The sequence below is a fragment of the Cervus elaphus genome, chromosome 3 (genome assembly GCF_910594005.1).
Source record: "Cervus elaphus chromosome 3, mCerEla1.1, whole genome shotgun sequence".
In the NCBI taxonomy this organism is placed as follows: domain Eukaryota; kingdom Metazoa; phylum Chordata; class Mammalia; order Artiodactyla; family Cervidae; genus Cervus; species Cervus elaphus.
Genome location: NC_057817.1, coordinates 39550325 through 39562415, shown reverse-complemented (window position 1 = coordinate 39562415; position 12091 = coordinate 39550325). Strand labels below are relative to the sequence as shown.

At 36.4% G+C, this 12091-nt stretch overlaps 1 protein-coding gene across 3 annotated transcripts in view; it reads left to right on the top strand.

The window, feature by feature from the left end:
* The window catches only part of LRRK2 (leucine rich repeat kinase 2), a 192152-nt gene that overhangs the window by 159263 nt on the left and 20798 nt on the right, over positions 1–12091 (top strand). For all 3 annotated transcript variants that reach the window (XM_043886930.1, XM_043886939.1, XM_043886919.1), the window contains exons 42-44: positions 4759–4929; positions 6352–6452; positions 10382–10576. In XM_043886930.1, the coding sequence (XP_043742865.1) occupies positions 4759–4929; positions 6352–6452; positions 10382–10576 (467 nt within the window). The remainder of the gene's footprint in view (positions 1–4758; positions 4930–6351; positions 6453–10381; positions 10577–12091) is intronic.

Genomic DNA, 12091 nt, shown 5'->3' with positions numbered 1-12091 from the left:
CTTGCTGGCATATGAAATGAGCGCAATTGTGTAGTAGTGAGAGGGTAACAGGTAGGAAGGCCCGAGGTCCCCAAGTGGCAAGAGGAATAAACTACAGGTGGCAGACGTTTTCTTTTTTTTCTCAAACTTTCTACAGATAATGGCTCAGCAAACCAGTATTCATGTTAATTGTTTTATGGCTGGGGATGACATACCTTGTATCACTATATGCGCTATCTCAAAAGTGCGTATTGTGGGAGAAGGGCTTGGTGAAACTCCCTCAGCCTTGAGGCATTTCTCTCCTCTGATTGGAAGCTTACTAACAGATGCTAAAAACTAGCAATGGGGCAGTCTTTCTGTCCCCTTCTGACGTCTATGTCAGAAGCTTTCCCTATCTCTATTATACTTCAATAAAACTTTGCTACACAAAGAGCTCTGAGTGGTCAAGCCTCATCTCTGGCTCTGATTTGAAATCCTTTCTTCCGGAGGTTACCAATCCCAGTGTAGCACACGGCTCACAGCCACAAAGTTTCAGTAGTTTGAAGATTCTTTCACATTGCCATTCTTTGAGATTTTTATAAAAACTGACCTTCTCCAGTCCTGTGGCCATTGCTGAGTTTTCCAAATTTGCTGACATATTGAGTGCAGCACTTTCAAAGCATCATCTTTTAGGATTTGAAATAACTCAGCTGGAATTCTATTACCTCCACTTGCTTTGTTCATAGTAATGCTTCCTAAGTCCCATTTGACTTCACACTCCAAGATGTATGGCTCTGGTGAGTGACCACACCATTGTGGTTATCTAGGTCATTAAGATCTTTTTTTTTTTTTTAAACAGTTCTTCTGTGTATTCTTGCCACCTCGTCTTAATCTCCTCTGCTTCTGTTAGGTCTTTGCTGTTTCTGTCCTTTATTGTGCCCATCTTTGCATGAGATATGTTCCCTTGGTGTCTAATTTTCTTGACTAGATCTCTAATCTTTCCCATTCTATTGTTTTCCTCTATTTCTTTGCATTGTTTACTTGAGAAGTCTTTCCTATTCTTGCTATTTTCTGGTACTCTGCATTAAGATGAGTTTATCTTTCTCATTTGCCTTTCTCTTCTCTTCTTTGCTCAGCTGCTTGTAAGGCCTCCTCAGACAACCACACTGCCTTTTTGCATCTATTTTTTTGGGCTGTGGTTTTAGTCACCACCTCCTGTACAATGGTCTGAATCTCCGTCCATAGTTCTTCAGGCACTCTTTTATCAGATCTAGTCCCTTGAATCTATTCATCACCTCCCCTATATAATGATAAGGGATTTGATATATATTATACCTGAATGGCCTTGTGTTTTTCCCTAATTTCTTCAATTTAAGTCTGGATTTTGCAATAAGGAGCTGATGATCTGAGCCACAGTCAGCCCCAGGTCTTGTTTTTGCTGAATGTATAGAGCTTCTCCATCTTCGGCTGCAAAGAATAGAATGAATCTGATTTCGATATTAACCATCTGGTGATGTCAGCGTGTAGAGTTTTCTCTAGCACCACAATTCAAAAGCATCCATTCTTTGGCACTCCGCCTAGTTTATGGTCCAACTCTCATATCTGTACATGACTGCTGGAAAGACCATAGCTTTGACCTGTTGGCAAAGTAATGTCTTTATGTTTGTTATAGACTGTTACCACTATTCCTTGAAATAATTATTCTGCCATTTTCTCTCCTCTCCCTCTGAAAACCCTATAATGCAGATGTTATTCTGGGTGATGATGTCACAAAGGTACTTTAATGTATGTCCATGTAAAACAGTATTTTTATTTTACTTCTCTATCTGGATGAGTTCCATTGCTCTGTCTTCCATCATGTTAGAGTGATCACTGACTCATTCTTCTACCTCATCTAATCTGTTATTGAGCCCCCTTCAGTGATTTTTCAGTTCAGTTATAAACTCTGTTTTAGAATTTTTATGTTTTTTCCTTGTTCAGTTTCTCACTGTGTTCCTTCATTATTCTCTCAAGTTCATTGAGTATCTTTATGACCATTACTTTGAATGCTTCATTAAGTGGATTGCTTATCACTGTTTTTATTTTTCTGAAGTTTTGTTTTGTTGTTTCAATTGGAACAGCTTCTGCTGTCTTCTCATTTGCCTCATTTTCTGTGTTTGTTTGTATGTACTGAGTAAGTCTGTGATCTCTCCTATTCTTGAAGGAGTGGGTTTATTAAGGAGATACACTCTGTGAATCAGAAGTGCAGTCCCACGTGGCCCCCAGAGGCAGGTGCTCAGAGTCCTCTATGTGGGCTGGATGCACCCTCCAGTTGTGCTAGAGCTGCAGCTGGTGTTGAGGCATGCTGGTGAGTAGGGCTGGCCACCAGCCTGCTGTGAGATCCAGCCACAGTTTTTAAGTACTCTTAACCTTACCATTTATTTTCTGTGTGTCATTAGGAAAACATCTAACACTTCCGTGATGATTATGTTCTTTGTAAAATGGAAAGTTCTCATCTGCCTATTTAGGAAGGTGTGTGTAAAATGCTATAGTGATATAAACTAGAAACTGTTGTGATATACATACAATATGTTATAGGTACAGTTTATTAGGGATCTATTTTAGAACTATCTTAACTACTTATATAATTCTTTCACTTAGATGTGAGAATTATATTATAGCTATGTTAGAAAATGTCCTTATCCTGTTGTTGAGTTGTTAAGTCGTGTCTGACTCTTTGTGATCCTGTGAATTGTAGCATGCCAAACTCCTATGTCCTCCACTATCTCCTGGAGTTTGCTCAAATTCACGTCCATTGAGTCGGTCATGCTGTTTTACCATCTCATCCTCTGCCACGCCCTTCTCCTATTCCCTTCAGTCTTTCCCAGCATAAGGGTCTTTTCCAGTGAGTCAGCTCTTTGCATCAGGTGGCCAAAGTGTTGGAGCTTCAACTTCAGCAACAGTCCTTCCAATGAATGTTCAGGGTTGCTTCCTTTAGGATTGACTGGTTTGATCTCTTTGTAGTCCAACGGATTCTTAAGATCCCCTTCCTGGATCACAGCCTTGTCATGACAAAAGTGGCTTGCATAACTCAGTGAAGCCATGAGCCATGCCATGCAGGGCCACCCAAAATGGACGGGTCATAGAAAAGAGTTCTGACAAAACGTGGTCCACTGGAGAAAGAAATGGCAACCTACTCTAGTATTCCTGCCTAAAGATCCCCATGTATCCTTATCTTAAGGATACATACTATACTTAGGTTTGAAATATTTTATCTTCAACTTAATATAATGTCAAATATTTTCTGTACATGCACAAAGACAAGGAGAGAATGAGAAAGAGTGAGAGGGAGTGACAGAGAAGGAAGAAGACACACACACTCAGATACAAATGTGTGAAAATGGTAACAGAGAAAGAGAGAAGAGGAATAAATGTGGCAAAATGTTCACGAGAGAATGTTTACAGTTAGTTCAGTAGAGGTTATCCTGCTCAAATTTGTTGTCTCCATCCTTTTGACTCCTTCTAGCTTGTTAAAGGGTTGACGAGCTTTGTCTTTTGCTGAGAAGTGCTGTTAAAAACACTTTCTCAGTTCAGTCATTTACTCCTTGAAGGATATGAATTCATACTTCATTATATTTTCCTGGCTATATATTTACCATAGCGATCATATATGTCCATTGTGGAAAATTTGAAATTATAAAGGAAAATAAAAGCTACTCATAATTTCTGTACTTGTAAATAATTGTTATTACATTTGGATGTATTTCTTTGTAGTTTTAATTTTGCACATTCCCATTAACTGTTTATTTTGAAAATGTTTCAGCCTATGAAAAAGTTGAAAGAATAGTATAATATTTACCTGTATACCCTTCACATAATTTGATTATTACTTTTTTGCCACATTGTTGTTCCTTTTCTGTTCTGTTTGAGTATGAGTCTTTGTAATTGAGTTGAAGATATCATGCTGTGTCATCCTGAAATGTATTTGCATGTATTTTCTTAGTATTGTATAAGGATGTTTGCTTGCATAATAGCCATACCATTATCACAGCTAAGAAAATTAATTCAGGTGATAACTTTGTCTATTCAGAATTATATTATACATTTTTTTCATTTGCATTATAACATCTTAAAAATTATTTTAAGCTACTGCATAGTGTACAGTATTTAACTTATTTTCTTTATAGTTGGATTTCTTTAGATTGTTAATATTTTTATTATTATAGGTAATGTTGAAATTACTCTTTTTTCTGAAGTGGTTAAAATGATTTATCTTTATTGCGAGGTGAAAGGTTTTATTTCCTTATAAAAGAATTTCAGGCATGAACCTTCATTTAAGATAGAGGGCTTTTATTCATTTTAGTTGTGGTTTTCTTTTTAGTTTTCAACTGATTTGAAGGAGTAGAGTCACATGTTCTTGAAATAATAAGTCCGTTAACATTTTAAGCCAGGTTAAAGTGACTTGGAGTAAAATCTGCAAATCTGCCTCCTGTCTCCTCTTCTGTGTGAAATAGTACCCTGAGAATAGTTATTATTAAGAAGGATGTAGATTTTTTTCCCCCTTTTAGGCTTTATTTAATTGTGAAACATCACTAAATAATTTGTTATTGCATCTTTCTCCTTATTATTCTTCCAAATTGACCGTGGGTGAAATGTCTTGGGACATGGCTCTTAATTGACTTAAGCTATCTCCATTTAAAGATGATATGGCCTGTTTAGACTCATCTTCTATTCATTAGCATAGAAGCCTAAATATATACTTCCTTGGGTATATAAGCCCTGGGTTTGAGCATATTTATTAATATGTCTGTTTTCTTTCAGGTTTTCGTGCACCTGAAGTTGCTAGAGGAAATGTTATTTATAACCAACAAGCTGATGTTTATTCATTTGGTTTGCTACTTTATGACATTTTGACAACTGGAGGTAGAATAGCAGAAGGTCTGAAGTTTCCAAATGAGTTTGATGAATTGGCAATACAAGGGAAATTACCTGGTAAGTTTTATCTACAATAAAGATTATTATATTTTAATTTAGCAGCTTCATTTCTAAGTTATTTAATTTTATTTATAGACTAATTCATTTTACAACTGATAATTTTTTTGTTTAGTGCATGAATATTCTTAAATTCTGTGATGTTAATATAAATCATATAGAAACATAGAAAATATAGGGTTTCTTTTTAGTATTCTAAATATTGATATATTAGGTATTATATTTAGAAGAATACTCAGAAAAGGAAATACTATTATAAGTCCAGGTTTAGTGACTTTTCTTCTCATAAAAAGTCTCTAAGTGTCCATTAGCTTGGAGTATTTTCATTTTCTTGAGTGAAGTAATTTCTATGCAGGAATGAAACAAATTATTTACTATAATAATTTTTAGTAGTAAATATTAGCAAGAATTAGTCAATGAGTGTTTAATGAGATCAGATCTCATTTTGAATGGTTGCTTCATGCTTTAAGGGATCCCCTGGTGGCTCAGACCGTAAAGAGTCTGCCCACAATACAGGAGACCCAGGTTCGATCCCTGGGTCGGGAAGATCCCCTGGAGAAGGAAACGGCAACCCACTCCAGTATTCTTGCCTGGAAAATTCCATGGATGGAGGAGCCTGGTGGGCTACAGTCCATGAGGTCGCAAAGAGTCGGACATAACTGAGCAACTTCACTTTCACTTTTCACTTTCACTTATGCTTTAAAGAAATTCTAGGACTTTTTTCTTTCATTCCTTAACTGTTACTTCAGTTTGCATTCTGAAATATTCTTTTAAATATATTTATTTGTTTCTCATATTTTCTGCTTTTCACTTAAGAAAAGTTTTTAGTGTACACTGTGTTCCAGCTGCAGGGAAGATAATTATCTCCTTTTGGGGACCTTAAAGATTCCCAACAGAAGGAAATCTATTTTTATTTGACTAAATACTTCATGCACAATCTGGGTCATCTCCCTCATTTTATCAATTAGCTTTCCAGGAAAAGTTTTCAGGTCTCTATTCTACACTGACCAGAAAAATGGCATATTTAAAAACAAATGTTCACAAATGACTGTGGGGATATGAGGACTGAATGCTTGCCTACTTTGAATATTAAAAGTATTTGCAAAAAAGTCTAATATATGAACAAAAGTATTTTCAAACTCTATTTGAAATGAAGGTGTGAAATGAAAATCTATTTTTATTCAATTGGTATTTGTGTCTTTTTTTATACTATAAAAATCAAGGACTCTTTTTTAATGTTTCTAGTGGCGATAATTAACAAAATTAGCTTTAAGAGTGATAAACAGTTCATAATAAATATGGAATTATAGAGATCAGTGTTTCCTTTGCAATGTCTGGACCTCTCATACACATCGAGAAGAAATAAAATAATCTTTCTGATTTGTTCAGTGTTTTAGTGTGATATGTTTTTTAATGTTTTAGATCCAGTTAAAGAATATGGTTGTGCCCCATGGCCTATGGTTGAGAAGTTAATTAAAAAATGTTTGAAAGAAAATCCTCAAGAAAGACCTACTTCTGCCCAGGTATTCATATCATTAAAATTTATCAATATTTTGTGCAGAACATAAAAATATTTATCTATTTATAAAATATATATATATATACTTAAGCATATAAATACGCTCACAGTTTGTAACAGTTATAAAGCAAAACTCTTACATCCTCTCACCACCCCAGGCACAAAACAAAGGGTGAACATTCCAGAAAGGCACATATGCCTCTTTCTGATTGCATCACTCTTTTTCCCTATCAATGTGGCCACTCTCCTAACATTCATGTTAATCATTTTTATTTCCTCTTTAAGGTTTCACTACTCAGTTTAATATTCCTGTATTCATAATTTATTTAAAATGGAAGCAGTTGCATGCTGTTCTGAGATTTTTCAGTTTTTCTCCCAATATTGTTTTGTGAGCTTCATCCATATTGTTGAACATAGCTGTTGATTTCTTTCCTGGCTATTCCATTCCATTGTTTGAATGCACAACAATGTATTTACCCATGACCATATCAATGGGTATTGTTTCTAGTTTTTTGCTATTATCAGTACTATTATGAGCATGGTTGTACATCTCCTAGTGCAAATTACATAAGAATTGCTTTATGTTATATATCTAGGAGTTGAATTGCAGAATCACGGAATATGGGAATGTCTAAATCATTTTCTGAAGAAGTTGTACCAGCTTAACAGTTTCATCACCTGTATATTATTGTAGCTGTTTTTAAAAATATATTCTCCTGAAGTATTGTACTATCTGACTTCTTAATTTTTTCAAAATGGATTCAGTTTTATACATTGCTTTACATTTTCCTGGTTACTAGTAAGGATGAGCATTTCTTTATATATTCATTGGTGATATATATGTTTCCTTTTCTGGAAAATGCTTGTTCATTGTTTTGCCCATTTTTCTATTAGGTTATTTTGCACAAAAATGAAATTTAAAAACAGCTTCTTTCTTTTCTACATTGTATACTAAAACTTAGTTGGTTACCTATGTTGCAAATTTCTTTTCCCAATTCATGGTTCCCATTTTTATTTCCTATGGAGTGCCTTTTGCTTAACAGAATTTCTTAATTTTAATAGAGATAAACTTAATAGTACTTACTTTTATGGCTATTAGTTTTAGAATCTTGTTTTAAAAGGCCATTATCTCTCCCAGAGCCACAAAAATATTTACCTATGGTTTCTTCATTAAGTGTAAAAGTTTTGCTTTTGATAAAGTTCTTAATTCATCAGGAATTGTATTTTTATCTAAATCCAATTTTCTTTTTTTTCATTTGGATAATCTATTTTCCAGTTTCATCTATGAAATTGTTTCTTCCTTTGTCTTCCATTGATCTTTTTTTTTTTCTGTTTGCACTCTGTGATATACTCTTAAAGATACATGCACACATACTCTCTTCCATTGGTCAGTTTACCTGTTTTTCCTCCAGTACAGTCCTCTCTTAATTCCTGAAGCTTTAATAGTCTTTTTTCCCCCTAATTGTTATCCTTTAGGAATGCCTTAGCTGTTCTTTGGTCTAGTTTTTCCATGTAAGTTTTTAAATCACTGTTAACTTTTTTGAAAAATTTGATTGTGCTTTGGATTAAACTTGCATTGAATCTATAGGCAACAGCCTTATGATATATTAAGTTTCTGTATTCTTGAATGTGGGTTATCTCTCTGTTTAAGTCTTAAGTGTCTTTCAGTAAAGTTTTACAATTCTGCATACAGGTCTTGCATATCTTTTATTGGATATTTTTTGCTATGAATTGCCTTAAACTCAGTTCCTGGCTTGAGATGTTTTTGAATCCCCTAGGTGATGGGAATCTTATTTGTAAATCTTAAGAGCAAGCTTATGAATAATAGTTTCTCAGGGTTCTTTTGCTCTTTCACCCTGTGTCTGTGAAGTCCCAAGGCCACTTTCCTTATAGACTAATGGGAGTGAGAGTGGAGCATGGCTTTATTTCTCGTTTTCATTTACTCTGAATATGTGGCCCTTTGGGGTCCCAGTTTTATCCCATTGCTACATTCTCCACTTTGGGCATCCCTAGATTTAACTCTTTCCCACCAGCCCCATAAGGCATTCAAAACCACATATCAGTTTTACTTCAGTAGACCAGTGCCTTAAGGGAAAATCAGGCTTTGGGTCTCATCTGACCTCTCTGGATTCTGCCTTTCATTAATATTTTGGCCTGATAATTCTGTATGGTGTTTTCAGATTCCTAATATTTTTAAGAGGTTAAAAAAATAATTTCTTCAACGTTTTAAATTGTAGTTAGCTGGAAGGCTTGTCCAAATAACCTTTTCTGTCATATTATTGGAAATAGAACTCTTACAGTTTTTAAAATTTTATTTTGTTTTTATTTCATGGTCACACTGCATGGCATGCAGGATATTAGTTTCCTGACCATATCAAACCCTCGCCCCCTGTAGTGGAAGTCTTAACCACTGCCAGAGAAGTCCCTCTTTCTATGTTTTAAATGAAACATTTAATATATCAAAATAAGAGGTGTTTTTATGTTGTGGACTCTCAATTTTGTATAATAATTAATTGAAAAATTTTTGTTCAGTTTCCTACTGAGAAATAGCTGAGGACATGTATGCACTATCTATGTCAAACAACCTATAATCATGTTGACTACTTGTCTTACTTTTTAATTCTGGTTGCTACCAGTATTAATCATACAGACTTTAAAAAAAAATTATCTTGGTGATATTCTCCAAAGCTTAATTATGGTTTTACTTTTTCTTTTTTAAATTTTTGCTTATACTTCACTTGTATTTTATAGCTTACCTATCACCTTGAGGGTTTTTTTCTTTTAGCATATGACAGTATTCCAAAACTTTCTCATGCCTATTTAAAATACCGTGTGTGCTAGGCAAGATAGGTAAACTCATGGCTTTGTCAGACGAGGCACTGGCTGGAAAGGAGCTTTCTTGGCGTCTCCTGCATGGCGGGCAAGTGGCTGTGACATGAGACTCTAATTCCATTTTCCTGACTCCTGGTTGTCTCCTTACACTGACTTTATGCCATCTCTCTAGTTCTTCAGTGCTTGAAGGAAAAACGAAAACAAAATCTAGAGGCCATTTGTGAGTTTGTTGCCATGCTGTGGTTAGTCGCTAAGTTGTGTCTGACTCTTTGTGACACCATAGACTGTAGCCCGCCAGCTTCCTCTGTCCATGGGGATTCTCCAGGCAAGAGTGCTGGAGTGGGTAGCCTATCCCTTCTCCAAGGGATCTTCCCAACTGAGGAGTTGAACTGGGGTCTCTTGCAATGCAGGTGGATTCATTACCAGTTGAGCTACCAGGGAAGCTTGTTCCCAAAGATCAAAATTTCATTTCCCTTCAACTGATAGAAGCTCTAGTCTGTTGTTGGCTCGAATATTTATCTTCAACATGATGTGTTTCTGCGGTATAAAACTGAATGAAGAATAGCTCCTGATTCTGTTAACTTTCTGTTAATATGGCACTTTGGGAATTTCTTTTCAAGTTACAAAATATACCCAACATAATAATGTGTGTATACCATGCACAGTTTAAAAATAAGTATTGTTTTAATGTAATTTTATCTCTAGTTTGTTAATCTTTTGCTCTGGGTGAGTCACAGTTTAAATAACAAGTTTAGATTTTTCTTGATGGAACTGTAACATTTAACTGTAACGTTATGCACAATGATATGATCTTTCAAGGTGTTTCCCAGGTGTCTTGGTGGTAAAGAATCTACCTGTCAAGCTAGAAATGCAGGTTTGATCCCTGGGTCAGGAAGATCACCTGGAGAAGGAAATGGCAACCCATTCCAGTATTGTTGCCTGGAAAATCCCACGGACAGAGGAGCGTGGTGGACTACAGTCCATAAGGTCTCAAAGACTCTTGACACGACTTAGCGACTACCATCATAATCAAAACTACCACCATAATCTTTCAAGCAGACATGTATTAACTTGATGTGTGTTATTTTTTAAACTTCTCAGGTCTTTGACATTTTGAATTCAGCTGAGTTAATCTGTCTGATGAGACGTATATCAGTCCCTAAAAGCTTTACTGTTGAATGCATGGTTGCTATGAATCACAACAGCAAGAATGTGAGGATTTGGCTGGGCTGTGGGCACACGGACAAAGGACAGCTCTCATGTCTGGACTTAAATACAGAAAGATACACTCCTGAGGTAAATCCAAATACTCTTTAAATTAGTGATATTCTAGAAAACTCACTTTGTGAATTATTTTAAAGCTTTTGCCAGTTAAAAAGTTACTTGGGAGCATTCAATGCATAGGTGTAAAGTGTCTGGCTGGGGCCAGGGCCAAGGGAGGGCTTGAAGGCATGGTGTTTGGTTTGGGACACAGTGACAGAGCTATCTGTGTCCAACTGCTGGGTGGAAAGTGATTGTCCAGGGCCTACCCAAGAAAGAAGTCTGAGAGATTCTCGACACTACCTATGACTGTCAAGTGGAACTGCAGCAACTCAACTGGTTCTTTGAAAAAAAAGTTACTTAGGAAAAAATTAAATAAGGGCTAAGGTAGACTTGTTATTAAATTAGCTTCCTGTTAGAACAAGTACATTCACAAGACATTAAGTGGTATGTGTTTTGTTTTAAAACCACAATGTTATGTCTCAGGTCAGGATCCCTAGAAACAGAGCCTGAAGCAGGATTTTGAATGAGTGATTTAACAAAAGAGAGGGCTTCCCTGGTAGCTCAGCTGGCAGAGAATCCACCTGCAATGGAGGAAACCCCTGTTCAATTCCTGGGTTGGAAAGATCCCCTGGAGAAGGGATAGGCTACCCACTCCAGTATTCTTGGGCTTCCCTGGTAGCTCAGATGATAAAGAATCCGCCTGCAATGCAGGAGACCTGGGCTTGATCTCTGAGTTGGGAAGATTCTCTGGAGGAGGGAGGATGTGGCAACCCACTCCAGTATTCTTGCCTGGAGAATCCCCATAGACAAAGGAGCCTGGCAGGCTACAGTCCATGGGGTTGCAAACAGCCGGACATGAATGAACGACTAAGCAGAGCGCACAAGGAGAGAGAAGCTTTAAAGAAGATACGGGAAGTCACATAGGTCAGGGGAAGAAGCTCAGCCAAAATGTAGTTTCTGCGGAAGTCTAGCTTCAAGCTTTGTGTATGTGCATTCATGCTCAATCTTTCAACCCCAAGGACTGTATGTAGCCCTCCAACTTTCAATCATTACCAAGAAACTCTGGAATGTGATAACAGCACAGATTAATTCTTTCACCAGGCAAGTGGTCTAGTATGTCATTCCCACTTATCAGTTGGTCATTAGCCACAATTTGCCCAATGGTAGAGTGGGGTAATCTCCCAGCCACTTCTGAACAAGCCAGCTCCCTGTGGGCTGAAGGTAGTGAAGGATGAAGCTTTGAGCTCTTAGTAGCCAACACTCAGAACAGCTGAGGGTGGGTGATAGAGGAGATCTGGGCTTGGCTTCTATAAGATGGGTCACTAATTGTACTGGGAATTATAAGGTAAATTTCTAGACTTAAAAAGTCTAATATTTTTGTAGTTGCTTTGAAATGTGTTGTGCCTAAATATTATTCTTAAGGTTGAACAGTGTTCTTGTATTATTTTGATGGAGTGAGAAACGATACTGAAAATAATTTTCAGTTTTTAAATTTTAGTTTCAGGTACATTCTAGACAGACATTTTTCTTTTCTTTGCCAATTAACTC